This window comes from Echeneis naucrates, chromosome 18 (genome assembly GCF_900963305.1).
Source record: "Echeneis naucrates chromosome 18, fEcheNa1.1, whole genome shotgun sequence".
Classification (NCBI taxonomy): domain Eukaryota; kingdom Metazoa; phylum Chordata; class Actinopteri; order Carangiformes; family Echeneidae; genus Echeneis; species Echeneis naucrates.
In genome coordinates this window covers 2,566,860-2,587,883 of record NC_042528.1, presented here as the reverse complement: position 1 = coordinate 2,587,883, position 21,024 = coordinate 2,566,860, and the positions used below count along the sequence as shown (strand labels likewise).

Here is a 21,024-nt window from a genome sequence, read left to right as displayed (position 1 = left end):
ATTTATTTTTTCACCTTGTTTTTATTCCTCAGACGATGAATCTCAGCCAAGAAACAAACATGCCAGGCTGCTTTACAGTCATCGCAAATGCCCGTAGGAACGTTAAGCTCACACTGCAAGCCGACGCGGAGGATATATGGAGCCACAGTTTCAGAAGGTTGGTGGTTGTGCAATCACTTAAGATTTTCTACACAACTATAAACAGTTTTAATTAAAATTGAAAAATTAAGTGAAAAAGCATTTGGTGCTTTTTAATGTTGATTTATTTATAACAATGTATTTCAATTTCTTGTTCCAGATGAAAATGAAAGCCGGAGTGGAGCTCTGGGGTAAGAAATCTACGAGGAACACCGTGGACTGTGGTTAATAATCTGTAGATTTGAAATGAGATTTATTTCATTGCTAATTTGCAATTAATTTGATATTTGCTGAAAGATTTAAGATACCTACTTATATTATACTTGGTTATTATTGGGAAATTTGGGGAGCACTTCATTATGATTGTTTTGTTTCATTTATAGTTTCTTTTATATAAAGGGTGTGGGCTGAGTCATTTTAATTGTTTTTTTCCCCTGTCCCTAATTTTGTCTTGTTCTAATATCATTCATTCTTTTATTATTTTGTTTTGTTTGATATGTTTTAATTCTTCTTAAAAAAAATTATAACTCAAATTAGAAAGTAAGAAAAGTATAAGAATGTAATTTTCACCTTTGAGACTTTTATGGGCTTTGGGTACAAAATTGAGGAAACTTGAGACATTAATTATGACAATGTGGAGTAAAGGTTTTATTTTCAATGATGCTAAAGAAGTTCAAATATACAGAAATGAGCAGAGTTCTTTGAATAGAAATGATCACTATTCACAGCATCCACCTGATGAATGCCAAGCAATAAATAAAGATCAGCTGGGTACTCCTGTTTGTTGATGTAACATCTGTATCACCTACAGTTTTTTTTAAATCACTGAGGTCCAACTGTAAGAATGTCGCAGGTGTTAATGGTTCATCTGAGCCAGCAGCTCCTCCAACGCTGGACGTGCCTTAAAACGCATTTTATAGTCAGCCTCAGTGTGCTGAAAGGGAAAGAAGGGAGAGATGGGAGATTTTCAAAACGTTAAAGTTAGAAAACAGTCTCCTAAAATTATCCTCCTGCTTTAGGTTCAGTTATTAATCATCAATAATTCAGATTCTTTACTGCACTAATGTTGCTTGTGGTGAAAATATGACACTATGCTAAAATAACATCTAATTACAGTTTCCAATGTAAGTGGGAAACACTATATGACCAAAAACAGGTGATTATTCTTTTTGGGACTAGCTGGGCTGGTGACAGTTCCAGTTAGGGCAGCTGATCGATCCTCAGGTAAAAGTCTATATGTGGCCATTTAGTGTAACTGCCCAAAATGAACATGAATTAAGAATTACTCATTTCTTTTGTGTTAAATATCTTGACCTGGTTTGGAACTGTGAGGATAAACTGAGCTTCTGACTTCGTACTAACTCACCTCTTTCACTGAAAGCTGAACTCCTTCGGGTTGATTCTTCAGAAGGACGTCCATGAAGACGGGACACAGCGTACTCTTCAAGCTTGTCAACTAGACAAACACAAATAAAGTTTAAACTCGGGCCTTCCTCACAAACACACACATCAAACATATGGATATAAAGTCAGCTTTACCTGGATGACTCGCTCGTGAGTCTTCAGGACGGCATCAACGTACATCTTGGTCCCTTGCTCTTGCATCAGCATGACCTCTGTAGTCTTGGTTGGCAAAGCATAGCTGAAGGTGAAAGACAGTAACAGTGAAAATTAAAGCAGAAAAAAAAGCTGCTGATAAAAACACCTCCATGTCCTCACCACAGTCCCACTTTAATGTCGAGGCGGTTGCAGAAGTTGTGGATGTATTGGGCGTAGTGCTCCACCAACGTCATGTCATAACCCGACACCTTCACATTCAGAGTCCCGTACGCTGTGTCTGATGCTGCGACGACTGGTTTCATCTGAAATCTGTCTTTCTTCTTCTTCGGCTAAAAACAGAAATGTGATGTGACAACCATGAATAAAAATAAAACCTGGAATTCTACAAACGTTTGAGCTCATTTGTTCTCATGCCACCATCTTTTTTTTTTTTTAATCTGTGTTGTCATTTTAAAATTCTTCGGCAGCAGAAATATTTTTTTCTTTCTCCAGGTCTCAGTCTTACCCCTTTTCTTTTCACAAGGTAGCTCCACTTCCCGATCCCGTGCGTTGGCATGCTGTGATACTGCCTGTCATTTACAGAAGCCATGTCTGAAGAGAACAGTTGTCCTTTTAAATACAAATCCCAAAAAAGCAGATTTAACACACACAAGATCTAACTACTTACCACATACAGGAGACTGGACAGATGGTGTGGCCCTTTAAACACAACCGCAGAAGCATTGGTCAGAAACAGTATCACAAAAAAAGAGAGTGCACATAATCAGATTAAAAGAGAAAAAGTAGACTTACCGGCATAATGCCAGAACAGGATTCAACACACACACCTGCAACTGAAAAGAGGAGAAAGCAATCAACTGTTAAATGAGTCCGACAGCCAGTTACAGCACCTACCATTGTTTAAGTTCAACATACAAACATGGATTAAATGTGTTTTTTTAAATAATTGAAATTGTCAGATAACTATTTATACTTTATATAAACCCTGCGGGAACATTGTATTGATTTGCATAGTTTTTTTTTCCCCTTATCTAAATATAAAAATAATTTGAATGCATTTGTTTGATGACGTCAGCTTTAGCAGCCATTTTTGAAGTAGTAGAGTCGATTAATTGAAGTCATTGATCAATTAATTGACCTGACTTATACACAATATATGACCTGACAATAATGATATGAAAATCTGAGGTAAAAACCCAACAGAATTAAACTTTCAGCAGAGAATATGAACCTTCCACCGTTTCTGTAAGTTTAGTTTGTTTACTGATGTTTCACATTTCTGTTTGCTGTTGAAGCACTTCGGTCATTTCCAGCCTCAAATCGACACAATCCATGAAAAACATGGTTAAAATAATCCTCCGTTAGCTGCTGTTTGTGTTTTTTAAATAACAATGATGCTGCTGGAAGAAGAGCAAAAGCTAAAAATGTCAGTTTGACCTCTGAGAGAGAAACAAACATTTAGCGAAGAGGAAACAAACTCACCCTCCGAAAAGCTGAACTCATTGCTCCGTCCGACAAATACAAACTGTTTGTGTTGTGCTTATTTAATCATTTAATCCGTAAAACATGAAAATCCGACACACATGCTGCCCGCCGCGGAAAAAAATATTACGGAAGTGCACACCGGAAGTGAATCCGTCCGCTTTTCCGGTCGTCGGTAAAACGCGTCGGAAGAAAAGTTCCGGAGAAATTACTGCTTATCGTTTAAGGTGTTTTTTTATGAAATAATAAATTCTGTATTTAAACATTAAAGATCATTAATTTGTGCTATGTCTCCTCTCACAGCTTGTTTCCATTGTATCTTTTTTTTAATTCAATTTAATTTAGCTGTAATCCAGAAATGTTCAAACTGACTCCGAACAAAAAAACTTTGTAAGAAAGCAAGACAAATCCCATATTCCTCTTCAGGATTAACTTGAACACTACAGTAGCTTTGTCTTTTTTTTAGATCTTAAAAAGGAACAACTTGGACCACGGTGCACATTTCAGCAGGCTTTATTTTCATGTTATTTGTTTTAGTTTGGCCCCTGACAGAATCACTCAAATAAAAATCAGCTTTCAACATTCATATATTTCAGGCCTAACATATAGCAATTTTATTTTGTATTAAAGTGCAAAATTCCACATCGCCTGAAACTGATATTTTAAGAATAATGTAGGAAGAGTGCATAGGAACGTTTGACTTTTTTAACTTTTAGAAACAATGCATTAATTGCTTTGAAAGCGCAATGAAATATGAAAAGCAGAGTCTTCCTGTAATCTACGTTAACTTTGTAATAACATACTGCATTTCTTTTTTCAACATCATGCCTATCAAACAAACTTTTCAAAGTGTCCACGCACTTTAAAAAAAAATATTACATCCTCACTCTTTGGCTTGCAACTCCGGCATGAATGAAAAAATCACAACAATCCATACTCAGTGGACTCATTCAAGTAGATTGTTACTTGCTTGGTGTATTTGCTTAATATTATATCTCTGTTTACAAAGATTCTCATTAAAAAGGCTTTTCACGGTGATGGAAAACTGGGAAACTAAAGGAGAGCAGACATGTTTGTCTAAACATAAGGGAAATCGTTTCAGAAGATTGTCTGTGAAAGACATCTCTCTAGTCCCCGTAAAAAAAAAAAAAAAAAAAAAAATTCCTTTTCAAAACAGATGAAATCAAATCTGTCAGTGCAGTAAAATCAGCAGTGTCACATTTTGGAAAATGTGCCAGACAATCTGATATCACAGAGGTTCAGATGTTTTGCAAATTGATTTTCACACGTTTGAGTCCTTACAGCCACATTCTGTAATCACACATTCACATTCAGCAAATATCTCCTAACATGGAGCGCCCCAACGTTTAGCAGGTTGCGACATGAGTTTAGCATGAGATTCTAAGTAGACAGCTATTTTTAAATCCAGTTGGACCAAAGATGTTATCGTCTCCTATGTGTTTTTCATTTGTGGAAGAGTTTGAGGCAAAACTGGCAGCTGCTGACGTCCGTGACTGAATGTGGGACATTCAAAGAGAAGACTGGCACAACATCTGAACGAATGTTAAACCATAACATCAGCTGCACTCATCCACAGTCAGGAATAAAATCCAAAGTGCTTCAAAAGATGTAAAAATATATGTAAACAAATTACACGCAAAATTAAACTCCCCTCTCCTCCTCATCCTCCTCTTCTCTGTCATCATCCTCCTCATCATCTTCCTCTTCACTCTCCTCTTCCTCATCTTCCCCGGGGCTGTAAAGATCCTCAGCCAGCAGGTCGTGACCGTCCTCCTCCTCTTCCTCTTCCTCTTCCTCCTCCTCGTCCTCCTCACCCTCACTCCGCATTTCTTCCTCACTGCTGTCATCAAGGTCGTCTTCATCGTCCTCTTCCACAGCCTCTTCCTCGTTCTCCTCCTGCTCCTCTTCCTCCTCAAGATCTGAAAGATGACCTGGTGGGCAGAAATTATTTTTTTAGATATCATCATCTTTTCTTTTAATGCTTCAAACACTGATGTTTTTAACCAACAAATTTCTTACACATGGAGTTAATGGCAGCGACGATGTGGCATGGTAGCTCCTCATCAAGGAATTTCCTCATCTCTTCTTCCATCATCGTTACAAGAACTTCTGTCTCCATGTCAACGTATTCTGGGTAGAACATGGTTTTTCTGAGTTGTCTGCGGGACCTAAAACACAAACACACGTACAGTTACAGAAACAAAACGTGGATGAAGAGGGCAATTTTCAGGTTTTCACACACAATAAATCATCATTTATCTGCAGTGAGTGGTAAGTAAAAAGTAAAAAGAACTGGTAATGAAAAATAATTGTTAGTTCCAACGATGAATAAATATAAAAGCAGTACTTACTGTTTTCCTGTTGTCTTGTATGCCTAAGAAAAAAAAAGAACAATTATACAGTTGTACAAAAAGCTGAACATTTTTAAAATCGGCCAAATGGCAGCTGTAAAAATGTCTGAATTAAAAAACAGCAGGAATTTATATTCAAAATATTGTTTTCCTCTTGTGTATGTCACAGTTTAAAGCTCATAATGCATCTGACCTCGATGAAGCGGAAAGGATCGTTTTCCTGCATCAGGCTTTCAAAGCCGCAGCGGGCCTCCTGGAGCCGGGCCTGGTCCTGGCAGATCCTGGTGATGTTCTTCTGGATTGCAGGCCCGTTGGTTTCACAGTGAGTGCGTGTGCATTCCCGCAACCTGCTGACGAAGCTGAGCACTTTGTCCTTCATCTCCTCACCCAGCCTGTTCATACTCTGCTCGGAGTCATCCATAAACTTCTAGATGATTGGAAGTGACGAGGAGAAAGACCACAACATGTCGTTAGTGTTACTTTTTATTCATGTAAATCTGTTCTATCGGTTTCATGTTTGTAAATTTGACTTGGAATAACATAATTAATCTGCTTAATAAAGTGTGGTACATCTTTAGCTGCCACATTAATACGTTTTATCAAGCTCACTGAACTCGGAGAAGTTATTATTAGTCTGACTGAATAAATAATTAACATTTTGTTTTGTTTAAACTGAATGGAAAATGACAAAAATCAAGCATCCTAATATACATAATAAAATACCAGGATTTTCCTGATCTAGTCCCCATTTTATACTGCAGAGGTCACAATCATATTTTTACCCTTTGGCATTACAAATGGCCAATTATTGAACTGTCTCTAAATTTGTGTGTCAGCTTACTTTGTTCTGTCTCTCCTTCTCCTTCTGCTCCTGGAGCTTTTTCTCTGTCATGCTGTACTTCCTGTCAACCCTGTACAGCTGTTTATCCAACGAGCCCTGGTGAACATGAGGCAACATGACAGGCTCATGAAAAACACATCATAGTAAACATGATTCTGGTTTATCTCTGCTCTGATTAGTTTCTCATTTCTCTGAAGATGTGGAGATGTGGAGGATTTTCCATTGTTCTAGAAATCCAAAACAGGGAAGCGCTGCAGGATCTTTTTGATAGCCTCCAGCCTCACTGTTGAAAACATTATTCAATCAGCTAGGTTGAAATGGAAAATGCCCTTTGGCTGCTCACAAACAGCATATTCACAGCAAGGAACTGGAAAACTCTCAACCTCAGACTGCGCAGGAGAGAGAGAGAGAGAGGCACAGGAAGCGGATTTAACTCTCCTGTAGAAAAAGTCACATGACTCTTCCATTCATTAACATGCAGCGATACACACACATTCATTGGGATTCCAGACTCATCACAGCACTTTGTTTGAGCCAAACAATGAAAAGGAGGTTAACTGAATGGAGTAGTGTAGTCCTGAACTCCAACATGTTTATTTCAGAATGCCTTCATCTTACATTTTGGAGTACTTTGTGCTTTAAAATTCAATATTTCAATACAATAATTCATCTATTCTAACCATAGAAAGAATAGATGAAGAAAACATCTCTGCTTTAGATTTAGTGGGGAGAAAAAAATTCACATCCTTTTCAGTCTTCTAACCTATTCCAAAATCTTTCGATGTGGGAATCTCCTGTTTTATTTTACATAATAATAATAATAATAATAGTAATAATAATAATAATAATAATAATAATAATAATAATAATATTAATATTAATAAGGGATGGCTAGAAACCATTAACCTAAGTGTACCTTTAGATCTTTCATTGTGTTTTTCAGGGTCTTCATTGTGTGTCCAGAGTGCTCTCCTTCTATGGTGCAGGCGTTGCACACACACACTTTGTCGTCCATGCAGTAGTATCTGGAATTACATGCCAAATAAAAACAATATTCACACAAAAAACAGAGCAGAAGCAGAGATACTCCACTCACAGACAGAGTGGCACTCTGACTGAATAATTCATGAGGAGATTGCTTTTGACAACAAAGTTTTCTATAAATATCAATTTCTCTGAAAACAACAAACCACAGGCAATCTGCTGCACCCTGAAATAAAACATGACACTGCTTATACAGCAAAACATAAATGAACAGTTATTCTAATAAGTTTGACGTCGCACAGTGCAGTTTTTGGCAGCCATAGTAAACACTGTAGTTAACCATCTCTGACTCTAAAGTGTGTGGCCTCTACCTGTATATCTCATCATGCTCTGGACACTTCCTCTTCCAGAAGTCATTGATCGGTTCTGTCAGTGGATGCTCGCAGAAGGCCGGCAGTTCAAGATGTGGCTTTACGTGCTCCTGGCACATTGACACCTCGCACTTCAGGCACGTCTTGACAGCAAATGTTGGCACGGCAGAAGCAGCAGCAGCAGCAGCAGCAGTGGCGGGGGCAGCAGCTCCCTGCTTATCACTTCCTTCCAGAGAGCCAGAAGCAGCAGAGGACCCAACGCCGGCACTGTTGATGCCTGATGCCTCAACAGCTAATGAGGGGCAGTAGTCACATGGAACAGCGAACGCACCCCTGCCTTGCTGTGCTGTCAACGAGCACGACAGCAGCTGCCTGGACTTTAAAGCTGTAGCAGCGGCGGTGGTAGCTCTGCGCCTGTGACGGTAGTCATCAGCAATATTGGCTAGTTTGAAATTCTTCTGAAAGTTGGTGCTCCACCGGTGGCTGTCGCGGCACTCTGGGCAGCGGAAGCGGCCTCGCTCCGCCTGCCGCTTCAGGTGATCAAGGCAGTTCTTGCAGAAGTTGTGGCCGCAAGGAAGCAAGTAAGGGTCTCGATACAAGTCCAGACACACCGGGCATGTGAGCTCCTCTTGCAGGACGCTGGACTCTGACTTGGCCGAGGCCATGGCAGTTGTGGAGACAGGAGATGAACGGATGAAACAGCTGAGAGAGGTGGAGATGTGTAGAAAAGGGATGCTGGAGGGATGGAGGCTAAAAAGAGGTTTCCCCTCTGTAGGTGTCTGGTTGCTGGAAAAGAAAAAACAATAAATGCACAAAGTTTCTTTGAGAGATGTGCTGAAACTGACATTTCCTTTGATAATAGATTCATCATAAGAGTGCCCATCACAGAGATTTCCTCATGTCATTGTCTCTCCCAGTCCAAAACGATGATTACCATCATGACAAAAGTGTAAAACAGATAAAATTGTGATGCAAATGTCCCACATTAAGATCACTTTCACATCCCTTTAAAAACGAAACTGAAATACACTGAAGCTGTAAGGCCTTCTGACAGCATGCTTAAAAAAAACTCATTTTGTCCATGTTTGTGTGTTTTTGTGTGTCTGAAGATTCCCTCTGTGTGTTGTTGTTGTTGTTGTTGTTGTTTACATGAAGCCTAAAGTGTGTCCCGGTGAGTCTGCAGTGATTTCCAGCCCCCCACCTGTCAGTGTCAGACCTGACTAAAGGCCTGTAACAGTGATGATAAAAACAACAACACATCTCCAGCATGTTTCTGACACACAACACACAAAGGAGCCGAAGATTGGTGAACTTTCCTGCTCGTTAGCATCTCTGATCTCCGAGCAGCTAAATGAAACACCACACACACACACAGGATGTTAACACAGCTTACCTCTACACTGTAAGTGTGTTTTATCTTGTCAGATCTGAACGGGCCGATGAGCCGGTCTTTACCGGGGAAAGACACCACATCAAGCCGCCTTCTCAAACCTCCACGCCGGGCTGCACCTGTCGCTCCGGGGCTAGCATGTTAGCATTTCCGCCGGTTAGCTCCGCTGTCTTTGTCGGTGTGGGGGGGTTGTTGAGGGGGGGTCTATCTTTCCTTCCCACGGTGTTTAAATCTACAACACCTCCAACGGCCTCTGGACGTCTTACAGTCACCGGTGGTTGGCCCTTTTCACCGGGATTTGTCGGTGTTTGACGCCGACTCGCTCACCTGACTGACGGACCGACCGACCGTTAAACCTGCTGGTTGATGCGGAGAAAACGGCCCCTTCACGGACCCTCGGAAATCCCGCTTCTCAGCTAGAAAGCCCGTGAACGTCTCATTGGTGTTGTTTATGTGTTGTTATTATTCATATTCTAAAAAAAAGTGTTTTCATTTTGACTTTTTCGGGATAGATTAATTGTGTGTGTACAAAAAAAAACTTTATTATTTGTCATGTTATAACACATGACCTGCCAGAAATGAATTCCCAGTTCTCAGGAGGATATAATCAATACGGTTAGATAATATCTGTAATTATTTGTTATTGGTAATTTAGAAAATTGTCAATGGAGGGAATATGCCTGCACAAATTGTGTAGGGTTAGTTCATACTTAAACTATGAAAGCTCCTGTGGTGAGATTTAAAAATGTGGGTTCCTAAATAACATTAAACAAATTGATGCTTGCAAATTAAAATCCCTTTATTCATCACACAGCTAGGAAATAAAAACAGAGCAGAAGACATTAAGGTTCAAAAGGTTAAATATAAACCAAAGAGATACTAAATTATGGGAATTTTCTTGATTTTGAATGCAATTGATCATCATTTAACACATTTTCTATTTGATTTAATCATAGATTACATAACAAGACCAAAAATGTCAACAATAGACTTTAAACTCTTCATAAGAAAGCAGCAAACCTCAAAAATACACTGACATGCAATCATTTCAATAAAAGCAAAGAAAAAAAACAAATCACCTCCAATTTAAGTGCATTGTCAAACATAATTTGGTTTATATATTTCACCACACACAATCCCACATCCAAGTATTATAAAGTAAAAATCACTCTTTAGTTTTGTGAATTGATTTCATACTGTCTTCCTGCTCCAAAAAAAAAAAAAAATTACAGCATCATAGAAAAGCGTGGCCTTTGGGATGTTAGTGGTGCTGTGCAGGTCGTTGCATCACTTTGGCTGTCTGACAAATACTCACTCTTCAGGCGGAGGAACTTTGAAGAGGACGGGACCCCGAATGTTGAAGCCAAGATAGAAAAACACGGGCTCCTCCACTGGAGGATTGTTATCCTCGACTGAAGCCATTATTTGCTTTCCACCAGCATTAACAAACATTTTCTGTACTTCCTGCTCCTGAGGCTCTTGAGGCCCCTGAGGGAGGGGCTGTACCATGACTGGCAGGAGGATATCTTGGATTTCTGGGATCTGCCACACCTTTCCAGTGATCCACATGTAACTGATCCAACTTTCTTTCTTCTCATCTCCTTCAATTTTTTTGCCAGCAATTCCTTCCACGATTGCATCCAACCTTGATTTGTGAATCCATTTGCTCAGTCCAATGCCCTTTCCCAGAAAAAACAGAGGCAAAAGGTACCGACCACGCAGGTACAATCCATACTTGGTTTTCTGGAAGATGTCCTCCATTTGTTGAACATATTGCTGCAGGTCAGGGTTAAGGAGCAGCAGTGGACGTTCTTGGTTTCCATTATCAGTGTCTTCATCCTCCAAAGGTGTGCTGTCTTCTGTGACTTGTTGGTCCACCTCTTCATCATTCTCCTCAGGCCAAAACAACAGCAGAACCAAAAGGCAAAACTCTGGGTTTCTGTACTCATTTGTGCCCATGAATCTCTGAAGTATTGTTTGGAGGTGTCTGACTGGGGTGAGCAGAGGGGAATCAGCCTTCCTGTTGCTCAGGATGATATTGGAGAGGATGTACCGCTCTGCCATTTTTACGTCATCAACATTTCCCTCATAGTCAGTTTTCAGATCAACTTGGGTTGTCTCTAAATTAGCCACAGTTTTCTCATTCTCCTCGAACAGAGCACGTCTTCCCTTTGACATGAGAAGGCCTTGATTGAGAAAGTCAAGGAGGCCCGGAAAGCTGGTGGAATCAGCAGCCGATTGATTCGTGAAGTGACTGTAGCAAACTGCAACATGCTTCCAGAAGAAAGACGGCTCGAAGGTGCTCCTGTCGAGTTTGGAGTAGGTCAGGTACCACTCAAAAAACTCAAAGTTGTCTTCCACTCCCTCTCTTCTCCTTTGGATCAAATCCCTCCGTTGTGCAGCAGACTTCTCAAAGTTTATCTTTGCTACTTGCATGAAACCGAAACGGCCTCTGTTGTTGAAGGAGTTTGTTATGTCCATGGTACCTGTTGTGTCCATCACAGCAGGCTCTGTGCTCTCTTTTTCAGCTTTCTTGTCCACCTCTTTAAAAGCTTCAAAGGCTTTTCTGGCCATGTTTTGGATTTCCTGAGGTGTGCTTGCTTCTCTCAGCAAACGGTTCTTATAGATCTGCCCAAGAGTGTCAGCCACATAAGAGTTGTCTGGATCTCTTTCAATGGCTTTCTTGGCCCACCGTTCAGCGCTGTCATAGTCACTGGGTTCCCTCTTAATGTAATACAGACGAGAAATAGTTTGCGGGAAAATGAAGTTCCATTCAAACTTTTCTGATGCAGATTTCAAGACATCTAAAGCTTTCTGGAAACTCTCACGCTCCACTACATCTTCAATAAAGCGTGAGAACTTCTCTTTTCTTCCTGCTTCCATTTCTCTCTTTGTCAGCAATTCTTTGATGAACTGGACTGTGTGTGGTGGGGCCTGCTCGCTGCATAATGGAAAGAGCCTCATAAGCATATCACTTCTGGAAATCCCTGAGTCGGCCAGGAGCTCCAAAGCCCTCTGTGCAAGCATCGGGTGAGCCACACATATACATCTAGGATCTAGATCGACTGTTCTGATGAGCGCAGTAAATGGCTCCATTATCTCTTCAAAAGGGGGGCCTCCATGGATGGGATCTGGTGGTCCAAGGATCTTTTGACACTCAGTCATCTCAAGGTAGGAGTTAGGAACATAAGTATTCAGCAACGCCAGCATAGAGAACAGCTTGGTGTTGGTGCTCTGCCTGTTGTTCTGGATATATCGAAGCAAAGTTTCCTTCTGGTGCTCAAAATATTCATCTGCAGTCACCCTCTCATGCTCAGTGTCAAAGGTCAGCGACCATCTTCTGAGGTCAGCGACCAGAGCTTCTACTCTTTTATCCTCCATGTCACCGAGTTTAGGATGTAAAATCAACACTGGATGTCTTCTTCTTCCTCAGTTTAACAAAGGTTGTCCAACTGTTTCACAGTAACTGTTGAAGCGATAACAAAAGAGTCCACGTTAACAACTTTCACAATATCTATAACTAACTATCTATAGAACTGATTGCTATCATAATATTATATCATTTGACCTTTGATAATTGATCATAGATTACACTCTGATGGGGATTTTCTTGGATTAAATGGATGACACTGTCAGATCCATTCTTTAAAATCGAGTCTTCTTTGGCCAAAAGGTTTCCTCACAGAACATCAAAGAACATCAAAATAATTTTGTATTTATTATGAAACATAATTATATTTGTAATCAATGTGTCAATTTCCTGCTCAGTCTCAGAAGCTGGTTTTATATTATATAATTTCTGAACAGCAGATTCCTGATTTTAAAGTACATCAAACAATAGCTTACAAACATTTTGAAGCTACACCTTCTACATACTGTACATTCCAGTTTGATTAATATTTTGGATCTTGTCATGGTGAGTATGATATGTCCTACATGATTAATGGCAATCACACAATGCATTGTCAATGCATTGTGTTTGTGTGATTGACATTTACTATAAAACCTCTGCTTAAGTTTCATTTTCCCAGAAGCTTCAGTCAGCTGGGATAAGAAATGTTCTCTACATGTACACTGAACTTCATAAATCGTCTTCTTAAGAAAGAATTATATCAGAAATAATGATAATTAAGGAGGCTTGCTACTATAATCCAACCCTACAAGATATCACATGAGAAGGAGTGATTGACTTTTTCTATTCAAAAGAAGAATTCAAAAATTGGGCACACAGGAAGTGACTTCCTATCCCATCACCCTGATTAAATAAAAAATATTATTTTGAAATATCTCGCTGTCTCGTTTTTTCTGTCCTCTCATATACTCCTTAATTACCAATCCAGGACTTTGTATTATCCTTTAGTTGTTCCTCTGTTAAAGGTCAGAGAGTTGAATAAAACTGGTGTCCTCTTTGCGACCCTCATGAAGTTGGAACCACATTACTTCACTTACTTTGCCATCAAAGCTTGAAGTCAGTTTCCAACTCTGGACACACACCAACAAATTATTTATTCTCTTAAGACAGACAAACATCTCCACTGTACCACTTCTGGAAATCTCCGAGCCAACATGCTGTGTAAGCATCGGGTCAATCCTACATTTTTGTCCACATTTTAGTTTGAATGTTCTGATGAGAGCAGTAAATGGCTCCATTCTCTTTTCAAAAGGGGGCCCTCCATGGATGGGATCTGGTGGTCCAAGGATCTTTTGACACTCAGTCATCTCAAGGTAGGAGTTAGGAACATAAGTATTCAGCAATGCCAGCATAGAGAACAGCTTGGTGTTGGTGCTCTGCCTGTTGTTCTGGATATATCGAAGCAAAGTTTCCTTCTGGTGCTCAAAATATTCATCTGCAGTCACCCTCTCATGCTCAGTGTCAAAGGTCAGCGACCATCTTCTGAGGTCAGCGACCAGAGCTTCTACTCTTTTATCCTCCATGTCACCGAGTTTAGGATGTAAAATCAACACTGGATGTCTTCTTCTTCCTCAGTTTAACAAAGGTTGTCCAACAGTTTCACAGTAACTGTTGAAGCGATAACAAAAGAGTTCATGTTAACAACTTTCACAATATCTATGACTAACTATCTATAGAACTGATTGCTATCATAATATTATATCATTTGACCTTTGATAATTGATCATAGATTACACTCTGATGGGGATTTTCTTGGATTAAATGGATGACACTGTCAGATCCATTCTTTAAAATCGAGTCTTCTTTGGCCAAAAAGTTTCCTCACAGAACATCAAAGAACATCAAAATAATTTTGTATTTATTATGAAACAGAATTATATTTGTAATCAATGTGTCAATTTCCTGCTCAGTCTCAGAGGTTTCCCTTCTGAGGTCAGCGACCTCAGTCTTTACTGCTCTATCCTCCATATCACCGAGTTCAGGATATAAAATGAAAGCTGCTTTTATATTTTCAAATTTCTGAACAGCAGATTCTTGATTTCAAAGTACATCAAACAATAGCTTACAAACATTTTGAAGCTACACCTTCTACATACTGTACATTCCAGTTTGATTAATATTTTGGCTCTTGTCATGGTGAGTATGATATGTCCTACATGATTAATGGCAATCACACAATGCATTGTCAATGCATTGTGTTTGCATGAGTGACATTTGGTTTGCTCTCTGCTTTCTCAGGCCTGTTTCCAACTCTGGAAACACAGCAACACTCTTCGACAAACAGAGTCTGATCTAGATCTCAGACAAATGTGCTCTTCTGGATACACTGACCCTGATGGGTCAGGACTGGAGGTCATGTGAGAGATGAGTTTGTAAATTGTAAAATTTAAGATTTGGGGAAAATGGCTCTTTGCTCATAAACCAAAGTGCTTTAAAGGAGACTTTTAGGCCCACTAATGTCACAAAGCCATTGTTAATCTTGAACATCCAATAGAGACATTTCATAATAGCACACAGGACATATCAAAAGACTAATTTGGCAGGTATGTTTTAATTTTGAATTTAATTCATTTAATCTAAATTCATGTTGTTATGGTATCATGAACAGTTTCATAAGAAAAAAACAACAAAAAGTTCAGATCTAAGATTGAAACTACATGAGATCATCATCATTGTGAGGACAAAGAAATATTTAAGGGTTCAGATTTGGTTTTCAGGCTGGGGATAACATACATTAAAATAAATGCATGAGATGGTATCACAGTGTATTTACATTGCCACCAAAGGGCATCATACTACAACAGTTCAAAGATCCATTATTATCTGTGAATGAGGCCTTGGGCGTTAAAATTAGTCATAAAATCATATTGTGACGTCACACAAATGAGTTACTCAGTGACCATTTTGAGAAGGAGCGAGGTGTGACTCTGGTCTCTATCCTGTCAGATGGCTGCAGTTTCAGTCACAAATACAGGGCTGTTTTTTTTCTCTCATTGTGTATATATGTGCATAAACTTAAGTTCATATGTAATTGTGTATACGTTTGTAAATGTTAAGTTCCTTGAAGTACGATAGAACAAGAATACACACTACACCATTTGGCCCATTTTCCTCTTAAAAAAAAAAAGAATAAAATCAACATTATGTTGTGTTGAAGAAGATTTTTACTCCAGGGCCATCTATGATATCAATCCATCATCATGAGACTAAATGAAGGCCCTTAATGAAGATATTCGGATAATAATTTCTCGTGTTCAGATGGTTCGAGAAGGAAAACAATGTTTCTTCTTACCTGTCGAGCCTTAGTTGGATGAACCAGATGAAATGGAGCTGGAGGTGTAATTTATAATGTGTCATTTATGAGCCCTCTGCCTGCACTTCGCACTGATCTCCGTCATTATTGCTTCCGCAGACCGCCTGTTTTTTATTCCTGCCATCACTTACGGGACAAAGAGGGTAGTAAAGTGTGATATCAAGTTTATTGTCCTATTGCTGGTCTGAAAAAATAGCCATAAAGCTGGCGTTAAACAGCTCCATAAATAGTTACTTTAATTACAGTTTACTTAAAATATAATCCCCAAGCATGAAATGAAATGAAAACAAAAAGATCATATCAAAAGACTAATTTGGCAGACAATGTTTAATTTTTAATGTAATGAATTTAATGGAATTTAATCTTGTTATAGTATCATGAACAGATTCATGAAAAAGTTCAGATCTAAGACTGAAACTATGTGAGAGAGTTTGTGCGAAATTGTCACAGTTTGTCTGAAATCATCATTGTGAGGACAAAGAAATATTTAAGGGTTCAGATTTGGTTTTCGGGCTGGGGATAACATACATTAAAATAAATGCATGAGATAGTAGCACAGTGTATTTACATTGCCACCAAAGGGCATCATACTACAACATTTCAAAGCTGACACAACACTGAGCTCATCCAGCAGCAGTAAACAGCACAGCCTTAAATCAGCAAACAAAATCAAGGAATATCATAAACGTGTCCTTTGTATACGCAGATATACATCTGGATCTGAACTTGCAGACATGTGGCCGTATCAATTATATTACACTGAAGCTAAACACTGAAGTATTCTGATAGTGTTGCTTATATGCTATTAAAATGCACAATAAAGAGAATTTAAACGCATAATTTAAGAAAAAAAAAATGTTTAGGGTTGAGCCGGATGCGGTACGGATATATCGACGAGTACAGCATGAGTCATATGAGGGCTGGAGGAAACGCCCCCTCAGGGCGTCCTGTGATAGGACAGAGTTTAACGCGTCATACTCCAAAAGCCGCGCCTACCGGAAGAGAAAAAAAAAATCGCCGGCACAATTAAAAAAACGCTGTCCAGTAGTTATCTTAAAACATTATTTCAACATGTTAGATGATTATTTTAACACGGTAGCTGTACGCGAGAAAAAAGACAGAGTGAAAAAAAACACATCTGGGGATCTTTCTCATTGTCCCTTAATTTTTACAGAAAAATTATAACACTGAACGGCCGGAGGTGACATACATTGACATTTACATCTACCTGATCGAGGTAAAGAGTTAAGCCACATCCACGCTACTACATCATCAGTTTAAAATAGCTTTTAAAACCCAAACGTTTCAAATCTTCCCCATTTTCTGGGGTTATGTGGTAAAAACTTGATTGCAGCTCAAAAATATATTGAGGCCTACAATAAATAAAGCAACTCCTGACAAACCCGTATCAATTAAAGGCTTAAAAATACGACTTTTGTATAAACTCGGACACGTCTGGTTTTCGTCCCTCCCCTTACGAGTACGAATACGGTTACAGATAATGTAAATGGTTGAACAGGTACGGAAACTACGGAAGCCGAGTGCTGCCACGTCAGTAAAAGAAGAAATAGGTTTATTGTTAGAACAATACATTTTATTGTCAGAACAATATACACACTTATTATTTTAACAATAAAATATCACGACATAAAGTGGTAAGTTTGTATATTGTAATACCGTGAAAATATCACGTTCTAACTTAAACGTCCTATTAGGGCTAACCAGGCATTTGCCTGGAGCCCCAGGCTCCATACAAGGCCCTTTGGGGGGCCCCCAAATGGCTAAGTCCGCCACTGTGTAGGATACAGATAGTGGTGTACTTACTCATCTGCAAAATGTTATCAGAATTGACAGTATGAGGTTGATTGTTAAAAATTTAAATGTTAACGGCAAACTTTACAGCATTTAGTCAGAGTTGCATTTTCTTCTTTTACTTCCTCCCTTTCGTTTGCTCCTCTGCTTAAGTCAGAAATGTAGGAATTAAGTTTCCTGTTCATTTCAAACACAGCACCAGACAGAAGACAGCTGCTACATTTTCACTACATTATTCCCGACACAGGGAAGTTTATGGATCTGCACCGCCAATATTTCTACTGAATAGCATTGCTGCCTCACATTTCCTCATAAATAGTTTTTCAGTTTGACTTTGAGTTTTAAAAATAATACAAAAACCTTTTGAGCAGAATATGTAACTGCGAAGAGCAAGAAACAAAAAAGAAAAACAATTACAGAAGTGAAATCAATGATAACAGTAATGCATAAGTAGAAAAAAGAGAGTGACAGAAAATGAGGTCTTACTGTGAAAGGAAAACAGCTCTGATGTGATTATTTTTCTGGCTTTTAGAATTCTAAGAATGAGTATCTGTTTTTTTAACAATCACTTTATCAATTCACTCATTAATCACACTGAAATGTAAAGGATTAGTATGGGGCTGTGGATCAGCTGTGGGACATTCCTTCTTGGAAAGTTTTGTGCGTTGTGGAGGATTTTTGATGGGACATTCATTGTAATCGTCAAATAAATTAATAAATGATCCTATTATTTCTTCCTGTGAAGAACGTTGGACTTAAAACCTAATTTGTGTTTGAAATCATTGTTTTTGTCAAATTCAGGGTTCACCTGTCCAATTCCTATTTCCCGTGAAGCATCGTTTTCTATAGAGGTAACCCAGCACAGACCTGCATCTGCTATCAGACGCATGTTTGCCAAGCACAGAAATATGTTATAGAGTTCCCGAGAAACCGTTTCCCCGTTCAGCATCATGCACTCGTACACAAAGCTTGGACAGTAAGTTGCACCAAAGGACAAAAAGACCAGGAGCATAATTTTGTAGATATTCTTTACAATGATGCTCGAATTGCAGCAGGCCGCAATTATAAGTAACAACAGAGCTAAGCCCACAGCACCCAAACCCACAGCAGATTCAATCACCTCAAAGGAAAATAGACGGATGAGTTCTAAGGTGAGGACAAGAGGGACCGACAAGTAGAGTGGCACCGCTTTAGGGCCTCGCAATGGCTGAGAGGTATGGACGTATTCCAGCGCCACCAAGAGGTGCAGAAGCATTCCACACCGTCTGGACGCAAACCACAAGGCCAGCAGCTTGGAACAGTACCTCAAGGTGCACCAGTCACCCAACAGCTGCATCACCACCACGGGCGTGGACAGACACTGGAAGAAGCCTGTGACGATCAGAGCTGCTTTCAACATCGTTATGTGTCGGCCCCCGATTATTCCGCAGCAGAAACTAATCATCACGGCGAGTAATCCGAGGACACCGATGCAAACACCAGCCAGGAGACAGCCCAGGGCCACATTCTGCATCTGCACGACTGTCCTCTCTCTGTCCCCTTGAAGGACACGGCTGGCCTCCATACTGGCGCCAAAAAAACCCAGAGGGTCACTCATCCTTTATTTACTTTGAAAAAGGGGAACAAAAACATTAGTTATTATATGTAATGGTGAGAACACAACAATCAAGCATTTTAAACAAGCTTAATATCCTAAAGGCCTCCTAACAGGCTGAATCACCTGATCACACATATACAAAGTGACATTATGTTACATCTGCTTACATGTTCTCATGTTTTGCTCTGAGGAACTACGATCGTTGAAAACCTGTAAGTTAGCACTTTTAAATTCAAAGATCCATTATTATCTGTGAATGAGGCCTTGGGCGTTAAAATTAGTCATAAAATCATATTTTGACGTCACACAAATGAGTTACTCAGTGACCATTTTGAGAAGGAGCGAGGTGTGACTCTGGTCTCTATCCTGTCAGATGGCTGCAGTTTCCGTCACAAATATACACTAAAACACACGGTTGTTTTTTTTTTCCTCATTGTGTATATATGTGCATAAACTTAAGTTCATATGCGTGTAAGAATATAATTGTGTACGTTTGTACACGTTTGTAAATGTTAAGTTCCTTGAAGTACTATAGAACATGTTTTTGCATTTTCAAAACCATTAAATAAAAGATAAACACCGTTAGATGGTTTGAAAAGGAAAACGATGTTTATTCTTACCTGTCTAAGCTGAGTTGGATGAAGCCGGTGAACTGGAGCTGGTGGTGAGGAATATTTTCGATTTCTCCACTTCAATCTATGAGCCCTCTGCCTGCACTTCGCACTTATCGCCGTCATCATTTCTCACATAGACCGCCTCTTTTTTATTCCTGCCGTCACTTACGGGACAAGGAGGGTAGTAAAGTGTGATATCAAGTTTATTGTCCTATTGGCTGAAAAATTGCCATAAAGCTGGCGGTTAAACGGCTCCAGTGAGCAGATTATGTTATTTATTCAGAGAAACGTTCCTTCATCAAATTTTCTTATGTTTAATCATGTCACACAATTTATTGAAAACTCCAGAGAAAGCAAAGAAAGCATTTGACAGAGTCAACTGGAAATTCTTGTTTTTAGAGCAGTTTGGTTTTGGGGACTCATTCATCTGCTGGGCCAATCCATTATACCGCTCACTGTCAGGCACTATCACCTCTAATGGACTAACGTCACAAAGCTTCACTGCCCGCTCTCACCTCTATTATTCACCATTTTCATTGAACCGCTAGCTGCAGCAATACACCACAATATGCTCATCGCTGGCATCAGGACAAAAAACATGCGTCATAAAATCACCCCCTACACAGATGACATATTACTGTTCCTGCAAAACCTCCTAATCAAAAATCATAAACTCTCAAATCAATTGGGATAAATGATCTGATCTCCTGTTACAACTCAAAACGCAGCAGCCAATATTCTATCTGTATCACAATGCACTGACCACATCACCCCATCCCCCAGGCTGTCAGACCTATTTACATTAAACTTCACCGTTCTTCTGAAATCAGTTCAGGAAGATCTGCAATGCTGGACAAACCTACTCTGACTGAGCCCCCGTCTTTTTCCTCCCAAAAACCTCCTCTATACCGCCTGCTACTTCTGACCCAGTGACCTTCACGTCTCTGATAAGACTCTCCATGGTAAATGAAATAATCCTTTCCATGGCAACGATTAATTGCAAATAACGTGGTTTTCTCCTAGTATATATTTCGCTAATTAAACCAAAGCAGTAAAATACTATATTTAAATATCTTCCAGCTGAACTCAGATTTCACCTTTTAGCTGACTGCCATAATCACAGTCCTTCTTAATGCCC

General features: G+C 39.5%; 2 protein-coding genes across 2 annotated transcripts; both read right to left on the bottom strand.

Annotated features, from left to right (window-relative positions):
- Positions 1–771: 771 nt before the first annotated feature.
- On the bottom strand, positions 772–3,321 carry mrpl48 (mitochondrial ribosomal protein L48). The gene is made up of 8 exons (XM_029526441.1): positions 3,181–3,321; positions 2,491–2,531; positions 2,366–2,397; positions 2,204–2,289; positions 1,858–2,027; positions 1,678–1,780; positions 1,505–1,594; positions 772–1,072 (listed from the first exon to the last, which is right to left on the bottom strand). The coding sequence occupies exons 1-8, from the start codon at positions 3,199–3,201 to the stop codon at positions 995–997; spliced, it is 621 nt and encodes a 206-aa protein (XP_029382301.1). The 5' UTR covers positions 3,202–3,321; the 3' UTR covers positions 772–994.
- A 356-nt stretch (positions 3,322–3,677) lies between these two features.
- On the bottom strand, positions 3,678–9,492 carry LOC115058880 (E3 ubiquitin/ISG15 ligase TRIM25). The gene is made up of 8 exons (XM_029526432.1): positions 9,142–9,492; positions 7,749–8,534; positions 7,310–7,418; positions 6,394–6,489; positions 5,746–5,979; positions 5,553–5,575; positions 5,221–5,369; positions 3,678–5,132 (listed from the first exon to the last, which is right to left on the bottom strand). Exons 2-8 carry the CDS (start codon positions 8,411–8,413, stop codon positions 4,843–4,845), a joined length of 1,566 nt encoding a protein of 521 aa, XP_029382292.1. The 5' UTR covers positions 8,414–8,534; positions 9,142–9,492; the 3' UTR covers positions 3,678–4,842.
- Positions 9,493–21,024: the final 11,532 nt, after the last annotated feature.

Coding starts and splice junctions, on each gene's coding strand:
- mrpl48 (XM_029526441.1), bottom strand. CDS start 3,201: ATGAGTTCAGCTTTTCGGAGG. Junction 2,028..2,203: donor ACCTTGTGAAAAGAAAAGGG/GTAAGACTGAGA, acceptor TTCTGTTTTTAG/CCGAAGAAGAAGAAAGACAG. Junction 1,595..1,677: donor CTCACGAGCGAGTCATCCAG/GTAAAGCTGACT, acceptor GTGTTTGTCTAG/TTGACAAGCTTGAAGAGTAC.
- LOC115058880 (XM_029526432.1), bottom strand. CDS start 8,413: ATGGCCTCGGCCAAGTCAGAGTCCAGCGTCCTGCAAGAGGAGCTCACA. Junction 7,419..7,748: donor GAGCATGATGAGATATACAG/GTAGAGGCCACA, acceptor ATGTAATTCCAG/ATACTACTGCATGGACGACA. Junction 5,980..6,393: donor AGAAGGAGAGACAGAACAAA/GTAAGCTGACAC, acceptor CCAATCATCTAG/AAGTTTATGGATGACTCCGA.